This window comes from Aptenodytes forsteri, unplaced genomic scaffold, assembly GCF_000699145.1.
Source record: "Aptenodytes forsteri isolate BGI_AS27 unplaced genomic scaffold, ASM69914v1 Scaffold265, whole genome shotgun sequence".
Lineage (NCBI taxonomy): Eukaryota > Metazoa > Chordata > Aves > Sphenisciformes > Spheniscidae > Aptenodytes > Aptenodytes forsteri.
Window position 1 is genome coordinate 2342460 of NW_008796175.1, and position 26718 is coordinate 2369177.

At 43.6% G+C, this 26718-nt stretch overlaps 1 protein-coding gene across 2 annotated transcripts in view; it reads right to left on the bottom strand.

Moving 5' to 3' along the window:
- Positions 1-9287: 9287 nt before the first annotated feature.
- HTR2C (5-hydroxytryptamine receptor 2C) overlaps positions 9288-26718 on the bottom strand; it is a 47769-nt gene continuing 30338 nt past the window's right edge. Inside the window, exons 2-3 of one of the 2 annotated variants that reach the window (XM_009287605.1) lie at positions 22896-23096; positions 9288-10542 (exon numbers count right to left, since the gene is read on the bottom strand). In XM_009287605.1, the coding sequence (XP_009285880.1) occupies positions 9710-10542; positions 22896-23096 (1034 nt within the window). In that variant the 3' untranslated portion in view covers positions 9288-9709. The remainder of the gene's footprint in view (positions 10543-22895; positions 23097-26718) is intronic. The other variant, XM_009287606.1, reaches the window with a different exon arrangement.

Below are 26718 nucleotides of genomic sequence, written 5' to 3' on the forward strand. Positions count from 1 at the left end.
CACCTGTCTAAGCTGTGAGCCGCCAGCTTCTCTAGGAGAATGCTGTGGGAGACGGTGTCAAAGGCCTTGCTGAAGTCCAGGTAGACCACATCCACAGCCTTTCCCTCATCCACTAGGCGGGTCACCTGGTCATAGAAGGAGATCAGGTTGGTCAAGCAGGACCTGCCTCTCATGAATCCGTGCTGGCTGGGCCGGATCCCCTGGTTGTCCCGCTCATGCCTTGTGAGCGCCCTCAAGATGAACCGCTCCATAATCTTCCCCGGCACCGAGGTCAGGCTGACAGGCCTGTAGTTCCCCGGATCCTCCTTCCGGCCCTTCTTGTAGATGGGCGTCACACTGGCAAGCCTCCAGTCGCGTCCGGGACCCCCATTTCAGCAAGTGTTATGCCACCAGACACATTTAAAAAAAAAGAAAACTAATTTAAAAATCCTAAACGTGGCCTTGACATTTCCTTTTCTGATGGCTCTGCCCCAGAAACAACCTCAGTGTTTAAGCAGGTCTCAGTCCACGGAGAGCTGAGTGCAGGCACATCCTTAAGCCTGGGGGCTTGACAGGCATGGTGGCAGCCCTGCTGCAGTCCCTGACGATGCATGCACTCATCTCCGACAGCAAGGAGAGCCTGTGCAGCACCTCTGCCTTCTCTGAGATACTGAATTAGGCTGCATTGCCCTGCCTTTGCTGGAAGGTGCGAAAGGTTGCCCCAAGTTCCTGCAGCTGCAGTGGGGGGATTTGAGCCATGATCATCAGTGATCATCTGCTAACTTTTTTTTCTTTCCTTGCCTAGGAAGCTGTGAATAGAGGTGGTAAAGGCATGTCACACCTTTGGTGTGCTTGGATGTCCCACCTCACCAAAGCACGAGGAAGTAATTTTCATTTAGAAAAAAAAACCCAAGTAATAAATATCAGGGTTTTTTTTACAAATCAGGGAATGCCTTCCTTTAATAGAATTCACTTGTCTAGATATCTTTATGATTTAAAAACAAACAAAGGGTGGCAGAATATTCTTCACTGAAATTCATACAGTGGTGGAGAAAACATGCATACCAAACAGAAACATGATGTTCTTGGGAGAGGAAGCTCGTATTTCAAGGCTAAAATCTGTAAACACATCAGTCCCTCACCACCCAGGCACAGGGTCAGGCTCAGAGCACTGAAGAGCTATTTATCTGCCCACATTTGGAAAGAAAGTTTGCACCGGAACGTATGCCAGATAAACTGAAGATGCCAAGTGCCCCGTGTGAACGTGTGCCGCTGTAAGTGTCCAACCATCCCCAGCTCCGTCCTGCTTTGGATCTGCTGTCCATCCGCCTGCGTGATGACTTCTGCACAGCAAGCCTTTTCTGCCAGTCTGCTTGTGCAAAACCTGATCCTCACAAGGATTGCAGCCTCCTGGCTGCCCTTCGACATGACGACCTTCCCTCCCCAAGCACCCCTCCCTGCGTGGCCATGACACACAAGTGCAACTTCAGTAATAGCAAACATATACAAAGACTGTGTTAAACCTTCCGGTGCATACAGCTTTCTCCATGGAATGGCTACAGAAAATTTACACAGGAGAAGAATTCAGAGACAACAGATGCAGGTTCCCATCCTTTGCACCCTCACAGGGTCTGACCGCAGAGCCGGGGCCGCCCAGGGAGCCTGGGAGAGCTGCTGTGCCACCAAGAGGTCCCCATCTGATGCATAAAGCCCAAGACAGGCTAGTCCTTGCGTTTTATCTGATGATGTTCCAGCTCTTAACTGTTGAACTGGAAATATGTCCCAACCTTTGGGACTCTCAAATTGGTCTTGGCTGGTAACTGCCCAGAAGTTTGTGCCCATGCTGCCAATTTATTTAGAAACACTCGCACTGAGAAAACAATAACCTTGCTGCCTGCCAGGTTCAGCTGAGTCCACTTTTAACAACAGAGAGCTTAAAAGGCCAACAACACCGTTTATTTTACTGAAGCAAAAGCATGAAGTTCCCGGCTGCACAGTTGGAAACACAGCAACAAAGAAAAGCATTTAAGAAGTCAGACAGTGCAAGCACAAAGCAGGCTCTCAGTCCTTAATGCTGCATTTTCTCAACTACACCAGCTAATGGCAGCCCAACAGGACATTACCTCAATGCTGCAGCTCCCCAGAGCAGACTGAGACTGGCTCCAATAATACTCAGTGTCCACGAAAATGCTGTTGTGGGTAAATAAAACTTACTTACATGACTGGATACAGTCAGGCTTGGGCTAGCTAAGCTGGTTGATTCTGGATCCTTCTGAGAATGCAAATGAAATATTGCTTCATATAATTTGGGGCTGGCTCAGGGCTGGGAACACACAGCCTTTACGATCCCTTGACTTCATATTGTCCTACTTGCGGGAGATGCACTGACTTGGCATGGCCTCGCCTGCCTTCCTCCAAAATTGCGGCATTTTTCATGGCTTTGCTAGGACTTGGAAGGACTGTAGCACAAAAATAGTGTTCTTGCTTCAAGATGTTTGTTCCTCCCATGCTTTGGGACATGTCGACAGGGAGGCCAGAGGTGCTGCTGTGCAGATGGCTGGCTTGGTGCCTGAGCTCTGCCAGCTGGGAGGCTGAGGACATAAGGGCTGAGCGGGGCCCTCCCGCTGTACGCCTATAGCATAAATTCCTGCGTGAATGCAAGAGCTGAGCCCTCAACAGCTTTTCAGTTGCTGTTACTGCTGCCTCACCAGAAAGTGCAGTCCCAGAGCTGGAATACTCCACTTGTTAGAAACCAACTTCTAATTCCTAGTTTATTTCTGGCCCTTTTTGTATGCCATTGTTTTCCTCTAGCCTAAATAGCTCCCCTCCTTCCTTAGTCGGAACAAGCACTCCCTGATGTCCTGATGGAGAGCTTTCTTCACCCATCTTTGGCTGCTAGGAGGAACAAGCCAAGCTTTCTACTCTCTTCTTATTAAAAGGGCTCTCTATGCCCCTGCCTATCCCCCCACTGTGCCTATCACTGGGGCTGCTGCTCAGGCCCAACACACAGTCCCGTCTATTTTTTAATGCAGAAGTGCCAACTAACTACAGCAAGAGGCAATTGCATTCATTTACCCTCAAGGAGTAAAGATCTGGCTAAGGAAACACACCGTTTGTTCACCATGATTTGCTGCATCACCTGCTTTGTTGCACGGAGTCAGTAACACATTCCACTACTTTGCTAAATGCCATTGTAGGACAGCCTGATAGAGGATGCAGGCAGTTTTCTCTTCAGCAACAACTAGGAAAGGTGCAAGGTAGACCAAATGCTCATTTGAGGGTTAGCCCACCTGTGTGCTACCCTTGTGGCTGCGCTGTAAAACGAAGGGGGAGTACTTAGCTGAGGGGGCTAAACATTGCCATGGCTTCACAGGTGGGTCACTGAGACCTGTGGATCCTCTCTGAAGACATTTTGGGACATGAACTATTGGTGCATGAACAGGGGAGGAACCCCCAACACAGCTGAGATCTCTGCTGGGCATTTGCACTTACCCGTTGCTTTGAGCAGTATCATGTCCTTTGGGAAGTGTGGGCTCTGCAGGAGGGGCACTGTAGTCTTCCTCCCCAAAAAGTCACAGAAGAGCTGTTTTAGCCTTCAGTCAGGGAAAAGGACCTTGATTAAAATCTTCAGTGGCTTTGATGAGCATCCATCACCAGCACCTGCCTGTTCTTCTGCAGGAGGAGACACTAACAGCAGCAGCACACACAAATGTAAAATGGCTCTAAATTTTAACAAATGCAACCAGGCAGTGGTCTAACAGGCACCAGCCTACAGATAGATTGTTTTTAGTGTATCAGCAATTTAAATAACTCAAAATGCCACAATTAGAGCCTATTAAAAACATACGTTGGATAATTAGGCTGTATTTTAATTAAACATTAATTTATCCAATTTGTTGAACTAATTACGATTCAAGCACAGAGAATTTCAGAGCAGTGGATTTAACATGCCCCTGTGTGATGCTGCATGATTCATTTTTCAAGTCACCTAAGTGTTGGTAGCCCACTGGAGTGACAAAGCAGCAGCCATTGTCCCAGGAAACTGCTGGGGAAATTGTATTTATATGCTAAGAGATCCTTTGTTTTTTGGGGAACAACATAAAGCAACATTCATGAGAGATGTAATACATAACAAGGATTGCTTCACAGTCTCAATTTTCCACAATAAAAACTTGTGATTTGTGTCACTGCTAGACACTTATCCACCTGCTAGGGCCCTCCCCAAATCTTTGAAGTTGTGGCCCAGGAGGCCAGGCTTTTGCAACCTTTTCTGCAGTTGCTCTGCTCAGCAGAGAGTGGAATAAATCCTGCCGGGCAGCGTGCCAGGACACGCTGTGCCGGGTCATAAACAAAGCACCCTCCCAGAGGGAGCGTGCAGGAGGGCTGCCTGGAGCAGCATGCAGCTCAAGGCACCCTGCACTGCCAGACTCCCTTCCCATGTACCAACACACCCTCCTGCCATCAGCAGAACCCATGATTTAGGACAGCTTCAAGCAAAATTTTTCAGTGTGTAGCTCATGCACTTGACTGTTTGTTAAAGATCTTCTGGTGTGGTTCTTTAATTGGCAAGCGTGCCTTGCTGCATTGATTGTCTGTCTCATATTTATCTAAAATCACTCACCTGAAGACTCTCCATCTCCATGTTGTTATGGGATTGCTGCATACCTGCACAGCTGAGAGGGAATGACACATCACGTAGATATTTTGTTGACTTCTGACAGCTTCAGAGCACAAGTTTCAGTGTGGGTAAAAGCAAACAAGCAGAAGCCCTGAGACTCAAAGAAAAATGAGGGAGATGCAGAACAGTCAATAACAACTTCATAGTTAAAAATGAAAAAATAAAAGCATTTTTTGGTACATGCACCCCCTCCACTACATTATCACTAGAACAGCCCACATTTCACGGTGACACCTACAGCCGCATTTGATCTCCTCATCACAGGTTTCCTCCCCAGCTGTTCAGCTATTCCCACTTTTTCAAGGGAAGACTGAATCATGATGACATCGCCTGTTGCTCTCTGGGGGCTCTGGGATGTGTGTGTTCATGTGTGCAGATGTGTGTGTACATCTGTCCATCTCTGTTCTGCTGCACTTGCCCAAGGCTTGGTGGTCTTTGTAGGCTTTTTCCCAGGAAAAACCTCTGATGCCTTTCCTGCCCCAGTCTGAAATGGAGACAAAGCCAAGTGCTTGGCATGTAGCTATCCTAATGATACTGTGATCCAGGGAGGAAATCCATCCAAGAGATATCTGCATCTTTATCACATGGCGGACACTGCTTTTGGAATGCCAGATCAGCATAATTTGCAAGAATATCAGACACCCTTCATTAGCGCGAAGCTAAACAATATTTCTGAAGAGCTGCTTGTGGTTTGCATTTTTTCTTTAAAATATGTTTTTCCTTTGGAATTTGGGCCTCCATATCCAGGGCCCTCATGGCTCCAGCACATCAGATGACTGCAGTCAGCCTGCTGACTTGGAATGGAAAAGCACTGGCCGCACTCCATGCCAGTGATGAACCTCTTTGTAGGGCTGTCCAGCAGAAAGGCACTAATGGTTGACATGAGTGTCTCTATAGAGAAAAAGGCACTAACCACACTGTTCACACTGACTACTCACACATCACCTGACATTAGTATCTTTAAATTATCATTCAGATAAAAACTATTGCTGACTCACAAGTCATTAAAATAAGGAGAGCCATGCTGAGATGGGGTGCCTTGAGGCTCCTCAGCATTGGCTCTGAACCGTATTGCCTCTCAAATGCCATAGCCTCTGGGTAGCTGCTCTTATCTTCAGCGAGCACAGGACTGAAGGACCAGACCCTTGTCCTCAAAGGACAGCCTTTGAGGCCCTCAGAGGTCACCAAAGCCACCACAGTGACTCCATGGATGCTACACCCCAGACTTGGCTGTGTGGGGCAACGTCACAGATGTAGATGAGTCAGCTCAGGTCTGGAAGCCAGGTTGCTCAGCCACAAGGCTTTGTGCCTGAGAAAACGTGGCCAGCCTTGCTTCTGGCCTCTGGTGGGGAAGGCTGAAAGCCCCTACAGCTCAGGAAGGTGCTAGTTCAGGGGCTGACCCCACGAGTAGACTTCCTGATGCAAGTCAAACGGGGTGGTCTGTTTGCTGGGTCAGAGCCTCTACGTGCACACTCAGTCTCGCAGGCAGCCTGCCTGCACATCTCCCATCTGGTTTGGGAAATAAAGTAACCAACATGTTTCAGCCTACAGCACCATTTCCAAGGAACTATTTTCACTTGTTCAGTCCAAACTCAAAACAAAACACAAACTATTCATAAGACAAAACTGTATCTGAGCCAAGGTTTGAGGACTCACACAAAACTTCCAGTGGGTACTCCCACCAGGCAGCACCAGAGCAGGGTTTATTGAGGCACCACCATGGTTAATGACTACAGCTCAGGAGAAGCAAAGCTGCTGCGGGGACAACCTGACTTTTGTTAAGCTGCAGAGAACTAAATCCATTCTTCAGATTGAGATAATTCAAAAAATGTCATTTGTAACAGTTATTCCTGGAGGGAGCAAGGAGAAGAGGGGGAATAGTTTATCACTGTCTTCATGTTTAACGAGTTTTGGGGTTGGAAGTGTTGGGATATCTACTGACACTAATTTCTGTGATTAAGCAACTGTGGGTCATACTTCAAGCGTGGGAGGAGAAGTGAAAGTTATCCTCATCCTCATCCTCATTTTTTGTTGTTGTTTTGGTTTTTGGTCAGGACATATTTTTCACTCAGGAAAGATTTTAATTGGGGACAGATGAAAGAAAGAGAGGGCACGTTCATTTATTTATTTTCTGATGGACCATGAAAAAAAAATTGAGTGATTAAACCAACAAACTTTCTTTAATAAATTAATAGCAGCATCACAAAACCCTGATGTGAATGACCCAAAGGAAGTTGGGTAAGTGACAGTATTTAATCATTCACAAAAATGTTATCACCCGCTGGCCGGGAGAGAACGCAGGCGCTGTAAGGCAGTCCCCTTGTCTGTTTATCTAAACAAGTGACATACATCAGTACGGGTCCAGCTGAGTCGCAATGCTCGACATATTTACAGTTCTGGTGCTGAATTTTTAAAAAACATTTATAAAAATTCTGTAAATTCTCTGTTCAATTCCCATTATTTACATCCAAATATAGTAGGTTCCCTTTTTGCCCATACAACAGAACCGGCAAGGGTAAGACATGAAGGCTCCTATGCAAAGACAATGCCTGTGTGTGGACTTACACTGAGTTTGAGGATGCTGTGAAAAATGAGCTATTCACACATGACCTATTCACACATGTGCTAGAAGCTAGTGTAATTCAACTTATTGCTAAATGCTTTCAAAGTCTGTGGTTGGCTTTTAAATATATATATGTATATATATGTACACACACATATATACATACACACACATATACATGTTTGGAAAAGATGTGCTATGAATTCACCCAAGGGAAAATAAGAACTTAAAAAGCAATGTGATCTTTCTGATTTTTCTGTACTGTTTGAGATAGTCAATCTAACTCAGAGCAAAGGGCAGTCACTGAAGGCACAAGTTTGTGTCTCTGGCCAGTCCTTTTCCTACTGGTTACCAGACTTTTTGGAGAGGCAAGTGGATTCCTGAGCATTCAAGTCCGTGGTTGTATCAGCAGGCTGGCACATGGTGCATCTCTGCTGCCTTCTGCAAGCAGTAAGCTACACTCTGCACTGGGATACCTCGCCTGCCTGCATGGAAGTACTATGGATTTTTCCCAGGAGGGGATGAGGGAGAAGAGAGGACCATCAACTTCAACACATCAAGCTGGGAGCAACCCAGCAGCAGATGCAACCCATATGTTGTGGTTGGGTAGTGGCCTCAGCAAGGTTGTTGCTGTACACAGCAATGCAACAGCACAACATTATGCTAAAGCACTAGCAGAATTTTCCATTTCTTCTACAAGTTAATTTTGGTGGGATGAACACAGCAAGCTTAGAGTACAAGCAGTTCATGTTAGTAAAATGCAATTTATCCATGCCTAGTGTAAGCTTTCCTGTTCTAAGGATTTTCATAGCCAGAGGCTGTCAGTGATGCTAAATGCATCCATGTTAGATGGGCACTGCAGCATTTGTGTATTAGTTAATGAAGATGTAAATACCTTATGGGTGATATCTGGCATTAGACAATACTATACACAAGGAAAATTGCATGAGAGGCATCACCCCAGAGGCACAGTGCCAGAAAGACACAATGCCTTGGAGGGTTTGTCTACACAGGAACACAGAGGAAAATTAATTCAAATTATACATGGTGTGAATTAAAAGCAGATTACTTAAACTGCATTAAATCCCAATGTGGATGCTTTCATTAAGATGTAAGTGGCGTTAATATGATATACTATAATTTACTTTGGGAGTGAAATGGAATAAATCAAATTTAAAAGTTAATCCAGATTAATCTTCCATGTAGACTAGCTCCAGGTCTGCTTCCTTCCTGTCCCTGGTCATCATTTGCTTTTGAACCACATCACCAGCAAACCATTCCAGTCACATACTCTGTCCAGCTCTGCCCACCCCCTCCTGAGACAGAAGAAATGAGCAGGGACCCTCGTTTATGCCTCTCTCCTAAGCATCCCCCAGGGAGGTGTAACCTGCACCTCACAGCCTGACCCCGACAAGCACCACACGCACAGCAGCTTCTGCTTTACACCCAAAGCAGTGTTTTATCACCAGCACTGCAAGTCCCAGGATGTTGAAAAATAAAAGCAAACAAGCCAAGGAATAAATAGATGTGAGGACCGAGAAGACAAGAGCTCTTAAAAAGCCAGAGCGCTCTTCTCCAGGTCAATCAAAGACCCTGATCATTCAAGCAATCTGTGAAGGCAGTGCCATCCACACTGAACACAGCTTGCTCCATCCCAGAGCTGATGATTATCTATAAGACCAAAGGAGGGCTTTTTATAAATCTGAGGCACTCCATTTATAAAATGTTTGAAGCAGATAACTGGGGTTTGCTCTGTTTCTCATGCTTCTTCTCCAAGTGTGCAAGCGATCCCAGCCAGGATCGCAATACCACACCAGAACTGCATTCCCCACCTTCCTTAGGGGAGCCAGAGCCTCCTGGGGAACGGAAAGAAAACAGCAGGATTGGAGAGGGAGTCAGAATTTAACTGAGGTCCTTTGAAGTGCAAGATTGCCCCAGTATGGCAGCAAGCCACTACCCGTAACAGGACATATCTGGCCAGGTGCCTGCACAGCCACTACGCTTTCATGATGTCTCTCTGCCAGGTTTCTGTACAGTCTTTACACGGCACAAATAGGGGTGAGGATTTAAAGTATATATTTACTGTCAACTTGAAAAAGAAAGTTATACTGACCAAGTCTAATAGCATGTATTTGATATATAACTATTAACGTGCCATTCTGGACTCCAGCAAATGCCACCTGAGATAAATATTCAGCATTTTTGTTCATGCACTGGAAGAAGAATTCAAACATTTTGTCCATGACATATGCAAAGTAACTAATAGTTCTGATCTAGTATTAACAGTAAATATAGAACCTTAAACTTCACTGCAGTATATTAATATATATGATTTTAAGTACTGGACTGGAAAGACAACTCTTTTCTTTTAAAAAAAAAACCTTTGTTCAGAATGCAATATTTACATTGTCCTTTGAACAACACTTACATTTTTACACAATATATTTTGGCTACAGGTACACCGTAGCAAAAGGCTGTGTGAACCACCTTTACACACAGCTCACTCTTTCGCTTACAACATTACAGCTGTTTATGGAGAGCTCTGAAGTCCCTGGTTGCATTTCAAGGCCCTCCTCAACTTCATCTAGTTCCATGCTATTGAGTTCATTGCCATTTCGATAACTAGTTAAAGTCAGATCTTTCCCATATAAAGCTGTTGAAGCAACATTCAGACACTGATTCTGCCGCAGTGCTGATTTTTTACTGGTCTTGTATTGGCAACGGATGTAATTGGAAAAAGCCCTGCGGTATGTTTTATTGAAGAGTGTGTATACAAGGGGATTAATCCCAGAGCAAACATACCCCACCCAAACAAACACATCAAGGAGTTCACTCAAGAGGTCTTTATCACAGGCTTCCTTGCAAAGAACAGACATGACATTAGTGATGAAAAATGGGCACCACATGATGAGGAACAAAAAGAAGACAATGCCCAGGACCTTGGAGGCTCTTCGCTCATTGTTGATGGACTGCATAGTTCCTTTCCGAAAAAGAACTGCCTCTTTATTTACAGGAGAGTTCAAGTGAGATGCCCCCTCATGATTGTGAAGCATTGAAATGTTCTCTGTATTGTTTTCCTTCTTGAGGCAGTTTACGCTGCTCCTCCTCTGCTTGGGCACCTCTCCACACATGAACACCGTTGCCTGTCTCTGCAGCACCTGGACGGTCAGGCAATACGTGATCACCATGATGATGAGAGGGATGAAGAACGCCATGAAGGATCCAATGAGGACGAAGTTCTCGTCATTGAGGACACAGGTCCCATTTACGAACACCCTGGAGTCATCCTGCAAACCAATGACCGGAATGGGCACAGATATCCCTAGAAGAATGAGACCAAAAAAGAGTTGGTTACCTGGATGGACGGGGCTCCAAAGAGGCAACAGAGATGATGCAGGTCCTGTATGCATTCAGCCCGCTGCCTAAAGTTGTTTGAAAGAAAAGTTACTACTCCCAGATGGAAGGGAAAACCTCGTGTAACAACACTCCTGGGAGCGCAGCTCCAAGGCATGAACACCCTCCACCACAAACAACTGCAGCTCTGCTGTGCTCCACAGCTGACACAGCGAATGCAGCGTAACTCCCTTATCAATTTCTTTTTCTAGCTTTAATTGTGATTTGTGGGTGTAGAAAAGGCAGTCATTACCCTGCTCTGTTCCAGCTGGCCACTCCATGCCTGCCAGTTTGGGGGTGGTTGAAATCATTGATATAGGGTAGAGAGTAGCAAACTTTAAAGAAGAAGATTATCAAAATCTGCAAAAGAATTACAGCTATGAAGGTTTAGAAGCAAGTTTCTTAAAGACGTTAAAATAATCCTGACTGATAGAAAAATGGCCACTTTTGCCATGGCATCACAGACACACGGAAGAAAAGCCCCTGGCTTTCTGGGTCCTTATTGACTATCTCAGTGCAAGTAGACAGTGGTTTCTGCAAGCTCTGCCTGCCCAGGCATTTCATCCACAGGCAGTGTGAAACTGAGAAGTACCACAGAGACAGTCTTGCTTGAATTCTTAGAGAAGGCAATTACACAGTCAAATGAAAAGGCTGCAGCATGCATCTGCCTGATTCCTATCCCTCTTATCTTGAATACAGGGCTAAAAACTGGAACAACAGGCAACGTGAGAGTAGAAAAGGTGTAACTAAAATGGTAATCCAATTGACACGATGGTCTGAAATCAGAAGCCCAGCTACAAACCCTCTGGCTGAAAGGAAGGAAACTTTAAATGATTCAATTATAATAATAACTAGAGCACAGCTTCCAGCTACTCCTAAGCGCTAAACAGACTAATAAGCCTCAGAAATCACTGCACTTGCCAAGGCAGTTTCTCTTGTATCCTGGTGGCACAGCACTTTTTACAGTCATGGACTTAATGGCAGACAGGTGAGATATTAAGAACATTTTGGATCCCTTTTCCTCTTCAGCATCACCCAGCACAGCTTGTTTGTCCAGGATTTCAGGACATCGGGCCTTTCTGAAGCAGAAGCTGGAATCCTGCATGGAGGGTCTCTGCAGACGGCTATGTGTCCATGCTGTTTGGCACATGGGCAGAGCAGGCAGCATGTCAAGCCCGGAGCACGACTGTCCGGGACTGCACATAATAGGACGCACCCATGGCTAGCTGCTGGCTTGTCCCTCTCAGAATGAAGGAATGAAAGAATGAAAGCATTTGAATAGCTCTAGTTCAGATGCATTTACTTAATGTCCTCCAACACTGTTTTCCTCTAAGGAATATATCTCTATACCTGCTCTATTCTACCTTGTGAAAGTCATCAGCAATTTACTGTGGGGACAGAAAGAAGAGGGAATACAGGACTCACGCCAGACTACTGGATCTCACTCGAATATTTTTCATGCGTACTGAGATCCAAGCCTTGTCCCTTGATCTGTGGCGCTCAGTCCCACAGCAGGACAGACTTCCAAAGAAATATGTCTAGACACAGCCAAAACCAACAAAAGCAACAACATATTTTGGAATACTACAACCTATGTGTATGTGTGAACATGGAAAAGACATGGTGGGCCAGATCTAGTTAGACCATCACGGGTTCATCTAGCCCTGTCTCTTGTCTTTGGCAGGTACCGGAAGTTTAGGGCCAGGGTACAAAATGGGGCACCTGTCAGCATTATAGATTAGAAAATTCCACAGCAAGAAGTTGCATCCACACCTTGTTTTTAAAATAACCTTTGAGAGACCTATCTTCCGTGAATTCTTGATCGCATTTATAGCTCCACAATACTCAGCAGCATTCAGTTCCACAACCTATCTGTTTGTCATGTGAACAAAGTATTTCTTGCTCATTTTAAATTTGCTACCTGATAATTTCCTCTGACTCCCCTCAGTTCCTCTACTGTGAGAAACAGTGAATAATTACTCTCTGGTCACCTTTTCTGCCTTCTCAGTGATTTTATAGACCTTTATCATCCCTACTGTCTGATATCTCTTTTGGAACTGAAGAATGCTGTTCTATTTACACTCTCCTCATGCCAAACTCATTTTATGCCTTTGATTCTCTTTCTCCATTTCTTTTCAAATTCTTCTCTGTCCTTTTAAAGAAAGGAAAAAACCTGCACATCCCAGCAGTTAGAGAGTAGCAGAATGTCCTTTGTTTTCCCCTTTCTGCCCTCTGGCTGCCTGGCTGTCCGTGAGCACTCACTCTGCAGACATGTCTGTGGGGTTGGCCATGCCCTTCCTTAGCTCCTTCACCTGAGAAATAACCAATGCTGAGGCCATTGTCGTGTCTGGATTGCTTTTTTTGGGGTTGCTGTGAACAGCACAGGTCCTAGAACTAATCCTGTGGGACTCTGAATTTCTAAACAGAAAGAGTAACACGCTGAAGAGATTAGCCAGGGCACTTTTCCCATTCCAGCTAACTGTTTTCTAGGATTCTGAAGAATACATCTGCAATTTGTCATTACATAAAATTAACATTTGCCAGTAATCTAGTGAAGGAATTTCTTCTGAAAAGTAATGACTATAAATGCCTGCTTTGATTATAGCATGTGTTTCCTTAGCCCAAGTGATAGTTCCAGGATTCAGTCTTCTTTCCTTCTACATGCTAACGTTTATCAGCTTACCCTTGGCAAGGTAGTTCCCTCCTTTCTGTAACCCCTGTTACCTTGCCTGTGCCAAATCCCTGTGACTGCAATAACCTTCATCCCATCAAGCCACTGACTCTTTATCATTAAAGACATCTTTCTAACGCCTTGGCTCCATCAAGCCACAGACATTTGGGAAGTGGTGGGAGGTGGACAGAGCAGTCTTTACACAAAGAAGAAATCTGAATTAGATCAATGGCATTACACTGGGATTATATTTGCATGGATAATTTTATGCTTTAGAGACCTCTATTACACATACGCTTTGAAATAAAACTCCAAAATGAATAAAGGTTCATTCATGAAGTAGTTATCATTTAATTTAGTGTTACTGCTTTAGCCAAGGGAAATGAGATGAGGTTTCGGGATATCTTCATGGTCACACATGTAAAGTACATTTGGGAAGAATAACCTAGTTCTGGGATATGATGAATATACAAATCAAAAGCACTGATGGCAGCCTAAAACTCTGCATGAGCATGAGATACCTCAGCACTGATGACAGGGAATGAGGAGGTAGCTGCTGTAATGGAAAAGTGTCCCTCACCTCTCTCATAGCAAAGTGGGATTTCAAACTGAGAAAGCACAGAAAAGAGAGAGCACCAGGTCTCTGTTTGCTCTTTCCTCCAATCCAGGAAAATCCCATCGTTAACAGCAGTAGGAAGAAAGATGCCCTCGGAGGAGCTGCCAGCACACATTCATTCAGCTGCCAGCTATCCTACAGCACTGCTGAATGAGCAGCATTACCCTCATCTCAAATGCTTTTTTCTGCCTCACACTTCTCCTTTGTAACTCATTCTTTAATATGAGGTTTATCACTGATCCACCCCACAATCCAGTCCTAAAGGTAACTAAATCTGTTACACAACTTTGGCAACAGGGACTAACTCTAGACCACCCTAGTAGTGAGAAGTGAAGTGGAAGGTCTCAGACACCCCAGAGGGGCTTCCTTCATGGGGGATTACTGCAAAATTGCTACTGCCACAATCCCAGATACACAAATACCTGCTTGCAGACACAGCTCACACCCTGGCCCTGATTTCAATAGGGTTACCCTGATCAGTATGTGCTGTGCGTACCACTAAGCATTCCCATGGCGCCTGAACACGGGTAAACATGAATGCCTGCCTTACTTGAGTTCAGCTGTTTGAACAAGCACAGAGAAGGCATTCCACTCCACTTGACTCAAGCAACCCACAGTACTGACACTGCAGTTGTAACTGTTCATAATTTAAGAACTAAGGTCAGCTGGTCAGAGAAAGACAAACTTACTACACCAGTGCAAGGACGGTGAGTGCCAAATCAGGCAAGAGGCTCCGAAGCCTACTGCTGTCCAGCCTTACTGCTGTACAGCTCTCCGAGCCCCAGTGCCGAGCGTTTTGTGAGCTTTTGTCTTGTGCCTGAGCTGACACACTCTTCATCAACAAACATCAGGCTGATTTAGTGAGCTGAGGTCTCCAGCCTCGGAGGCGTTTTCCAGTTGTGTCAAATAACCCTAACTAAGGCAACAGCGAGTTCCCAAAGAGAAGCGGCGTTGTTCCAAAAACTTGCAAGCTAAAAGCTTTGCGAACTTATTGCATATCACACTTTGCTCTTCAGAGCAAACTTGGTCCTCTTGCTTGGTGTTTGAGCAGTGCTTAGGGCAACTGATTTTGCCCCAGTAAGAAGAGACAACCAGCCACCACCAGCCAGCAAGCCATGAACCAGGTCCCTGCTAGACTCAACACTGGGAGCTCTGTGCACCCTTCTGCCAGGCAGCAGCTTGAGCAGGACATCTTTTTTCACCACAGCAGTTCACAAGGGACAAGGTGAATGTGATTTTTTCTCTTCTCCCCTCCTTTAGCCTCTATCTGACAGAGCAGTGGGAAGCAAGACAGAGAGAGATCTTCCGGACTACAAATCCAATTACAGTTGTTGTCCTAAGTGCTTCTTGTCAGCTTTAAAGATGTTCTTAAGCCAGCAGAACAGTTCACCAAATGGGGCTGAGATGATCCTGTGGACACAGGGTAACAGATGCCCTTCACAGATTCTCAATTAATAAAACAAAACCCAAATGACTACAAATACGGCTTTGTAAAACATTTACTAGCTTGCTCCAGAGAAAAAGCCAGCTAAAAAGTCCAAATTGACATTCACAGAATTTAGACTTAAATGAAGAACAATAATGTGTTTGTGTTTAATATCTTGTTTTCTTCTGTGAAAGCCCATGAGACTGATAGAGATTACTGGAAAGATGGTTATTTCCACTAAGAAAGGAAGTAATTTCCATTCTTTCTCACAACATTCTTATACAAGAAGATATTTCATTTCCTCCAGGGACAACCACCTCACTAAAGAAAACAGAGGGTTTACTGCATATGGGTTTACTCTGTCTTTTCATGTGTGGGATTCACAGGGCCGAACATAAGAGGGGTCACATTTTGCTGCAGGTACATGGGCTTGGGAATGCCAGGCATCACCTCTCTTGGTGTCAGCACTGGATTCAAACTGTGGTCCATGGCAAGGGCTGTGCTGATGCAGGTGGGCTTTGGACATTGCTACCATCCTCCTGGTATTTACACACAATGTAAAAAAAAAAAAAAAAAAACAAACAAACCAGAGAGAAAGAGCTGTGTGCCAAAAAAGGCTATGGCTGCCACAAAAGCAGTCTACGCTGCAAAACCAAGAACACTGCTGTCCATGCTAAACACTGCGTGTTTAAATCCATATCTTTAACCTCATATTTATTATTATACAAAATAAACGTGGGTTACAACTTTAAGAGACATTCACCTGAATGTTAGCAGCTGCTGTAACTATGCATTATCGTTAAAGTCTGCTAGAGGAAATAGGAACTGACTCCCCTAACCCTCTCAGAAAAGGGAAAAGAAAACTAAAACAAATCTGTTTGGTTTCTTAACAGAAGTGTCTCACAAAGTGCCTGCACATTTCTCTAATAATAACTAACAGACACCAATAAATAAACCCCAACAGACAGTAGCCTCCTGACTTGCATTGTGAAAGAAAAGGCACCAGTGTCAGGAAGCAAAGATCTTCAGAGGCAAATTGAATAATGTGGGCTTTTGAAGTGTTCAAAACCACAAAAATTCCATATATTGCCCATATGTCAGCAGACTAATTGCAGTGCATTTCATGTACTAATACAGCAACAATGCACCTTCAGGGCTGGATTAGGTCTAGTTTTAATCTAACTATTCTAATAAAGCAACAGTGCCAGCCTTGTATTGGTTTAAAGTCAAAGATAAAAGGGGGCTGAACTTTGAAGGATCTCCCTGCCTGCAATGAGCACAACTGCAAACAGGGGAATGTAATTACTGACTGTGCCTGAACAAGCTGCTGACCTTTACTTAAACCTTGTGAGAGCACTGAACAACCTGAGCCCAGATTGAAAACCAGCAAATGCCAGTAAAAGACAGAAGAAATAAATTATTTTCCCACCTGCCCTTCTATTTTGTTAAATTACTTCTCTTGGTTTGTTCAGCCATGTGTTTCCAACGATGCATTTGAACTAAGGGGGATGGGGCTCCTGCTCCTGCTCACAGCATACCTGCTACCAGGGCTGGGCTTCCCCAAGAAATCAGTGATGCCTGAACTGATGCTCAGTAGCAGTAACCTCAAACAGGAGACACGGGCATCTCCCTTGCCCCTGGGAATGGATGTGGTGGGATGGTCAGTCCATCTTCTGTGCAAAACACTTCACAGACTATCACCATCTGCTGCTGTCCCAGGCAAAATATTTCACTGATGTCTGATGACAAAATCAAACCGATCCGGGCACCAGTGCCTGAAATCCCTAGGTAGTTCCCTTGCTAAGAACTCAGCTTGTTATCAACTGCTATGATCTTCCTCACCCTGATAACTCTTGCTGATGTGCTAGGGAGATCAATGCCCCTCTTGGGAGTCACTGAACAAACACTCAGGCAAAAGCATGCCTTTAGAGAAAATAACCTAGTAGGCAATTCAAATGAATGGGAAACTGAGGCAGACAAAGCCTTAGTGTCATGCTCTAGGCCATAAAGCGAGGGTTTCTGTCTCACCCACGACCAGAAGATAGGCCTGAAAAAGTTTTATGAGCACAAACCTGCTCTGCTGCTCCACCAGAAGCAAGGACTAGCCTGGCTTGCAATGCTAACGCCACCTCTGCGCTCACTTGAGGCTGACAAAAGCTATCAGGATCGCCACCACTGCAGCACCTCTGCCTACAGAAATCATCAACTATGACCCTCATGCTCATGAGGGAAGAATTTCAGTCAAATATACACTGTCAGACATTTAATGTCAACCATAAAAAGGCAAAAATACATTAATACAATTTTCTTCCAAATCTGGAGAGAAGCTAATGCTACCCTCTCTTAGGCTTTACTAACATGCAACCATTTTTCTCAGCAATAGTATTACTGTCCTTCTCCCAAAGCAGTGCTTGTCATCAGGAATTTGTACGCTTTTCCAGGAGGTGAAAGCTGCCTGTCTAACCTTTGCTTTGCCAGTGATAGTTGTCTTAACACTGCTTCCTTGTCTCCAAGTGATGAGCCACAAACAGAACCAGCCTGCTTGGTGGGAAAGGTTTGAGCAAAATCCTGGTAACACATTTTGACCTTCTATTTGTTGTCTTCTCCATTAGCAGTGTTTTTGCCTTTTTTTTCCATGAAACGTGTCCAAAGGTTTGTTTGCTAACCAGGGCCTGAAGCCTGCAAAGAAATTCATGGATGCGTGCTCCTATCCCAAAGCACAGTCTCTCAGGAGCAACCACTGCCCAGCATGGAACAGAGAGTGCTTAGGAGCAAGTGTGTCTCATCAGCAAGCACGCCATGGGAACAAACAAATGCCTTGCTGAGAAAGTCACTGATCCCAGAGACACACCTATGGGCAGAAATGCAAACCAAAACCCTAAACATGCTCTAAACCCATGACCCGAGGGAGACTGTGTGAATTACTTCAGTTCCCCTTTACCTCCATGCACAACCTTCTCTTAGCCTGTAAGGAGACTACAATTTCTTTTAATATCCGTGGTGCCACTCCAAGCACGTTCCTCAAACTGAGTATCATTTCCCACCGGGATTATCCCCGGTGAGATAGGGGAAGGCTTAACTGATACCTGGAGGCTCTTTAAGAACATCATTAGGACAGCTTGCATGCATGGGGCTACTCAGCCTGTGTGAGAGAGGAACACTCAGGACAGAAGCAAAAAGCTGTTAGACATAAGATCACTTAATCTGAGATGAGCATTTACTGATCCTTGCAGTACATGTCTTTCGTACTTCTATAAATAGATCTCCTCAATAAAACAATGAAATAGTATGAAAGTTAAATGGGGATGTAAAATTCCTTTTCAAAGTTGAATGGTTTATTATATATACAAACCCCAGATATCTACCTGGAATCGAAATTATAATATCATTAGTGAGTCAGAGAGAGAATGAAAAGAAAAAAGTCCAATTTTAACACAAGACATATCATTGTATTACCATAATTCAACAGCACTTTTCCTTTTTTTGTTACTTATTCTGTTTTCAAACAAACAAACAAATGAAAGACATGGGGTCTGCTTATGGCACTGATACAAAGAGCAGAATTTAAAGGATGGCCTTATCTCAGTCACTTATCAAGTAAATTGACTTTTACTAAGTCAATTAGTAAGGATTGACTAAGGATGTAAAATTGGGAAATTGGTAGCATGTGTAATTTTTTTGGTGCTTAGTAAATGACCAAACCTTGAACTTTCTGGGAAGCAGAGGAAAACCCCTTTTGTGCTAGCAGCCACAGCCACGAGGGGCTCCAGGACTAAGGATGTAAAATTGGGAAATTGGTAGCATGTGTAATTTTGGTGCTCTCTAGTAAATGACCAAACCTTGAACTTTCTGGGAAGCAGAGGAAAACCCCTTTTGTGCTAGCAGGCACAGCCACGAGGAGCTTCAGAATTAAAATGTTTTACTTATTTTCATATTAGAAGCAATGTGTGTGCACCCTTCCAAATCACTGAAGTTCTTTCATTCACATTTCCAAAGTGATATTTCTTTTATATTAATATTACCCAGTTAACACTTTCTCCCATATCATACGGTGTGCATTTAGAGTTTGACTAACTCCTCATCACTCCTGCTGAGAGCTGCATGGGGATCTCTTCTCTTGGCCAGGGTGGTCCAAGGCCACCTTCCTCAGAGCAGGATACAGGGAGTCTGGTGAGATGGTTAAGTCCACGTGTTACTAGTGAAAACCTTTGCACCTGCAACTGTGCAAAGTCTGAAGTCTTGAAACAATATCAACATTCTGCCAGCAAGCTCACATCTATAATTTATTTTCAGTTTCAATCGTGTGGATATTTCTGTTGCCTACATTTCTATTTCCAGCCTCAGCACAGTGCTATCTATCACAAAACTCATTTTTACAAGCCCAGCACTTCACAGCACCCACTTTTTCTCTAAATGAACACAAAAGGTCTTGCTCAGGTTACATTTGGTAAAACACAGGACAACTGGCTGTGATGTACTTTAATCTTGAACAAAGAGGGCTTTGGAAAAGACCCATTCAAAAAGCAATTTTCAACAGACAGGAGGACTCTGTTATGTTCCCCTGCTTAAAAACCTAATCATAGGCTTAGGCTTGTGCAACCTGCCAAATTCATAGCTCAATGAGCAAAGAACCTCTATTATATATTTTGCTGTCACCATTAACATTTCAGGAAAATGGAATGCAAAAGCTACTAAATTAAGATAAATTACATGCTTTTTACTTCCTATTTTAAATTCTGATTCAGGAACTGAATTCAGAATTCTTTACATGGGATGCATTTAAAAGTTTCTTCAGTCCAACTGAAGCAGGATTTAGGAAATGCAAACTGACCAGCCTGCACTTAAATGCTGCTTTGAATTTGATACTCAATCACGTACGGAAATGCACAAATTCTTTTGTAATACTTAATACTGAAGGGAGGGTGAATTTACTCAACCTATTTCATCCTCTTGAAAATCACATGGGATTTCATCGGGCCTTTTCAAGTGAGAAGTAGGTAAGAGCCAGAAGACAGCAACAATACACTTTGGGTGAGTTCTTCTCTTTCATTCCATGTTCAGTTTATTCCTGTGTCTGTCACATTTCTAAATTCATTTATGAAGTAAAAATAGTTATGCTAAAATAAGCTAGATACATACCAACAATACTTTTCTTTCTCCATTTAATGCAACCTTCTGGAGAAAGACCAAGTAAATGGGTAAGCCCTATCACATGCACTGGGGAGGGTGGAAATCCAACATTTCAGTGCCCTGAACAGACTCTCTGGGGAGTATCAATTCTGCCTGTATCTTCAGAAAAAGGAATGCAAGCAAAGACTCCCTGGGCCAGCTGTATCTGCATCAAAGAGAACGAACAAAACATGAACAAAGCCCAGACGTGCTGTACACCCTCTCAGCTATAATCCCAGCAAAGGAGGGCACGCAGGTACAGCTGTAACACATCTCCCTTCCCAGCCTCGGGAGGGAAGCGCTGCCTAGGGAAGTCCACCAAAGCATTGTGCACAGCAGACATCCTGCTGAGCAACTGCTCACAGCTTCTTCCTAAAGACTTTTGGATGCTGGGGAATAAATGCGGCACCCGTTGCCTTACTGAGGGCTGATGAGCCATGTGCCTGCAAAAGGAAAGTGCCATTCCATCTCCTTTTCAAGCTATTTCTTTTAGTGTTCATTATTTCATTTGTTTCACATCCTATTATAAATGCAGACTTGTTAAATGTCACCTGAGAAAGCTGGGCAGGGGTGAGGTATTTGCATTCTACAGCAGCACAAAGTCACCTTGCTTATCCTGGCTGAGTTACTTTTGTCCTTGAGGGACAGTAGAGCCCATAATGTTCCTATTTTCCATCGTCCCGAGCCCATTCCCCACCCAGTAACTCCAGGAAGAGGTAGGTCTATGGCTGTCTTTACATCTATTTGGTCATGCTCCAGATTTACTTACTAGTCTGCTTACTCAGTGAACCATGCATGAAGTACTTGTTGCCTTACTTTATTCCTTGGACCCATAGTCCAAACCAAAACTTAGCGCTCAAGGCACTTGTGCAGGCAGCCACATTCAGCACTAGCCAAAATTTCTGAGGGTATGTCTGCAACATGTAAGGCAACACAGGCAAAAATCTGCAAGTTAGCTCCGGAAACGGAAGGAGAACAGCCTTATTGCCCAGGTTTTGCAATGTGCTACTTAATGCTGCTGACAGATTTGTGTGGCTCTGCTACAAGGGGATACCGGGTGCTCCCTCCACGTTATAGTGCAATACGGGGCACAGACTCTGCGCTGACTCTGAACTGCCCGTGCAAATCGAGCCCAAGCATCCTGCACGTGAAGTTGTTCACACATGACTGCTTATATACTGAATTCAGCAGCTTGCTTTCCTATGCCAAACAGGCAGCACAGAGTTTAAAATAATAATTAAAAAAAAATCTTAAATTAATTGATTAAACCCAATCCAATTTCACTGTGGCTTGTATTACCTAGACGAACTGTAGCAGGCCTGTGACACATGAAAATTCGTTTCTAACAGATATTCTTGTCATATTCATGAGGAGAGAAGGTATATTTCCCTTATTTTTTTGCTTTTTTCCATAGCCTTTTTCCATGGCAAGCTTCTTCAAAAGTGCAGCACCCAGACATCCAGTATCACATTCCATTTCTAAAGCAGGCAAAGCCCAAGAGAAGTTAAAGTACCTGTAACATGCTTTTCCTTGCAGTACAGCACTGAAAGTGACAACCGCTTTATGAAAGAAAAGCTAAATGTTAAATCTTTGTAAGACTGCATTTTATTTAAGCAAAAAAGTCAATACAGCAGAGGGAAGTGGTCATACAATTCTTCTGACCCTGCCCCAAATGTCTCTTTTATAAAGCACATTGAAAGAATTCCCCCAAAAATGTTTTTCTTCACATAATTTCTGATTACAGTCATCTTGCTACCATTTTTCCTTTTCTTCCTTATTTTACTGCTGCTTTATTTATCACTTTTTATCAAAGTGATACAAAAGTGTCATATTTTATGTCTACTCCTCATTTACTATGACTTCAAACTTGCTAGCTTAGTACTAGCAGCAATCCAACTGTGGCAGAATATAATATAGGCTATAAAGCCTGTGCAAGAGCAGTAAATATCTTGCTGTTAGCCTGCCTTCAATTCTGCGCTACTTCACTTAAACCACTACCACAATTTGAGCGAGTTTAACTGCAGCAACTGCAGTGTAGACATGTCATTTGTACTGGCTGGGTTTTCCTTGCAGAGTCTTTGCTAATGCTATTTTCTGCTTTGTTTACACAGCACTTTTATAGTACCATTTGTCTGTGTTACCATCATTATCGGCATATTGATATGTACACAGCCGCAATGCTTCAGCATTGGAAATGGTGGTATTCTGAAAAATGACTACGTATTTTGGTCACTGACCAACCTCAATGAAAGACTTCTATTTCCCAGTAATCATTTATTATATTCAGGCATGCAGGCCAGGTAAATTAATTTGAGTATCCTCTTAAAAATCCTAAATGAAAATTGGAGTAACGCTATCATTCATTAAGACACAGTTAAGATCATGAGCCGCATTGCTTACCTATGGATATGGTCCAAACTGCAGCAATTTTCATAATAGCCTTGGTGCGGGAATTGAAGCGGCTGTGCTCAATGGGATTGCGTATTGCTACATACCGATCAAGAGAGATGGCACAGAGATGCATAATAGATGCAGTTGAAAAGAGCACATCTAGGGAAATCCATATAGGGCACAACTGTTTAGGCAAAGGCCAAGCATAATCTGAAACATAGAGAGAAAAGAAATGAAAGGAAAAAAGAAAAGGAAATAATTTGGGAAGCTAGGCCATCATTTCTGAGAAACCGTTGGGATATTTTAACTCTACGATACCAGTAAAGGACACATACATGAGGAGTGGACAAAGAAACCTCTTGCGGGGCCTCTCTCCGGGCAGTCCCTGGCTCCGGACACTCCATAAACCTGTAGCCAGTTGCCACACATTTGTTTTCCATGACCAGTAGCTAAAGGCAAAGGAGCATTAATTTGGCAGTGCTTCCAAGTGACCATTCTTGCTCTGTTCCTCTCTCTTAACCTTTCTCCCATACCTTTACAAAATCAGATATTACATTAATTTATAATTGCCTCATCACATTCTTTTATGGATTGCATAGCGCTATATGGCATTAACTTCACTCAAATCCTTTCTAAAGCTCTCTTGATATGTACTTCTCAGCTTCTGTCTGCTGAGGAGAAAGGTAGCAGACAGTTTTTCTACACAGTCTAACAACTAGCTAAATGACACGACTTCACCTTAAATATTCTCCCCAGGCAGTGTGCCTTAATAACAGAGGAATACTTGCCTCCTTACAGAGCAGCTGGGCTTGAATGGCTGAAATTTGAAAACTGTTTTCAGGGTAGACAGAGCTGAGTATTACTCTTTACAGAAACAAGTATGCCAGGAAACTGAACAGGCTAGATAGCTACATCTGACAGCAGCTGGCATGCAGCTAATTTGGGTGCCTGCACTTATTAATCAGTTTACTCAGTGCTGAAGCTTGAGAATAAAAGTGACCCAGAAAGATCCTCAAGGGGCACTGGTATTTAAATTAAAGCTCAGAGAAAATTGATTTGTGAATGATACTCCCATGTTAATGCCCAGAATGGATTGCATGAGATCAATAACATGTCCTGCCAAGCTCTGGGCTTCTAACACGCTTATCAAAACAAATCAACGGTATCTATAGCAGCTGAAAACATGAGAGACTTCATAAAAGTTGAATAATGAGATATTCTTGTGTCTTCATTCAGAACATGGATATCTAAAGCAATCTTGAAGTTTACCCCAAGGATCAGACACATCACTCTACAGAATCAATGTTATATTATTAAGAACGATGCAGCTCCATCCTACTGATCTCGAATGGAAAGGGAGAAACATTAGCCTCAGAAAACATATTTTGAAACAAATTGCCCAGCCAGGAGAGATACAGGATACCTTACGTGCAGAAACCCAAGATGAACTGAACCAGAGCAAATTATTATGAATTGTCCCAGCAAAGCCCAGGAACCCTTCACAAAGAGCACGGCAGAACGAGGTGGACACATTATCTCATTTTACCACTGGGAAACCCACAGAAGAAATGCTAAGTAACTCATGAAACCCACACAAGACCTCAGCTCTGGGGAAGTAAACCTTTTATTTCAGCAAGTTTGGACCACCCCTACTGATGGACTGTAAGTGGACTGAAATCCAAAGTAGCAAGCATTTAAGAGGTCCTTATCAAAGTAAAGCAGTAAGTAAAGCACTTTGTGGCTGGAGCATCTTTACTTTAAAAGGTGCTTTTTTTTAAAAAAAAACCCTCTGCTGTACAGATGAATTGAACTTGGTCAAATGATAACTCAGCCCCTTTATGAAGCTACGATCAAATTCTGTGCCTCCTGCTCTCGTTCACACTTTGCAACAGCTTAGGACATCGTTGCCATCAACCTGCAATTGAGCTCAGAGCTCCAGCTAAGCACACCTCTGATTTGCTGGGTCTTTAGTGGTGCCTCAGTGAATGCCCCAGGGAAGAAGTCTGATCTCCTTCAAGTGGTACCTGTGCTCCCTGTACAACCCCAGGCTTTTACTGCCAGCCCAAGCTAAAACACATCCAGTCACGCTTTATCCCTCGCTACTTCTCCCTCTGAGTTGCTAGAGCCAGCTTTCTGATACAGGCTGAAATGAGCTATGAGCACAAGACCTGGAGAAAAGCACCGGGGAGTGTGCCCTGATGGATGAAGCGGTCCCCGTAAATATACGTGGGGTGATCATGACTGTGCAGCAGCCTCTGCACAGAGGGATGGTGGTGGTGGTGGCTGCTCCTCCCATCAGGTAGATGGCCAGGAAATCTCCGGTGTCTCCAGAAAGGGTTGCCAGGCCTCCAGGCTCCCTGTGCATGTGAGCAACTCCAATCTGATCTATGGCGCTGCAGCGCATACAATCTGATTCTTGACATTTGCTAGACATGGAAGAGGTTTCTACAGCAACCACCTTTTCAGCATTATTGAACGATGAATAGCCTCTCTTACTTCTTCCTTCGAGCTACCTGAACACTTCCCATGACTAATTCCCCCTGGAACAACTTCTGCTATTGATGTGAACTAGGCAACAGCATTACAACCAAAAAATTAGCAGAAGCAAAAGCGACAGTAAACGTTCATACCCGTGGTGTGAGGTTAGTAGGTGTCGCCCGCTGTCAGCCCTGGCACTGCAGGAACCACAGCCACCAACAGATCAAAGTAATGCTGCCCAGAATTACTGCCCAGACAAACTGTCAGGATGTCTTTAAAGATAAAGGTGATATGAGAGCCCTCCTAATGGCTAATCCTTTTAGTCTTTACTGTCCCAAGGCACTCCATTATGCTTCTACCTGAAGAGGCAGTTATATGAGAAGACATTTTACTTTCTCAGGAAGTTTCCTAAAATGATCTGCAATAATAAAATGTCACTCTGGAAATTTGTAGAATGGCAGCTTGTAACGCGTTACTATACCTTGATAGGAAGGGCATAATATATATCCTATCTCAAAATGCAATTACTTTTAAGTAAGCATGGTGTGTGCATTTGAAAAACACCTACACAGCCTGCAAAGCCAGTAATTTGTACAAAAAGAAAAAAGTTTATTCTAATTCTGTTTTGAATAAATGTACAAAACATAGGAAATGTGCCCTATGTGCCCCTGTGACTGGGCCAAGATACAAACAAGGATTAAAAAACCCGATTCTGTTAACGATGTTATACCTTTAAAACAATCTTATCCTCAGAAATATTCTAGCTGCAGAAGGTAACATTCCTCTGATTTGTTCTATTTTCTCTCATTTCATACACAAAGAATAGCAATTACCATATATTTAGAAGTGCAGATGACTGAGTGAAATGAATTCTTGGACCCCAGCACTTCTAAGCTTTAGTAATTGCATTTCCAATGGAAAGCATGCAACTCAGTCCGAATTTGGCTCCAGAAAGAATGAAACAGTACTAAACACCTGGGTAAGCAAAAAACGAATTCTTTGTAAGAAACTCTGATTTTTGTACCTTGAATTAATCTGTGCCCTTAAAATCAGTCATATATTTAATGCATTGGCTGATATACCAGATAGGAGAGTGCTGAAGGGAATTAGATGAACCCAGCAGGTAAGAACAAAAGGCGATATTTCTTTACCCAGTGTGTAATCAAGCTGCAGATTTTTTTGCCTCCAGACATTTTGTGGATGCTAGAAGTTTACACTGGACAAATTCATAAAGAAAAGTGTATAGAAGACTATTGCAATGATATTACATTTAGATCAGTGTTAGCTTCTGGCTCTGATCAGGATAAAAACACCGTGCATGAAATCCTGGAAGGAAACTTCTGCAGAATGCCTG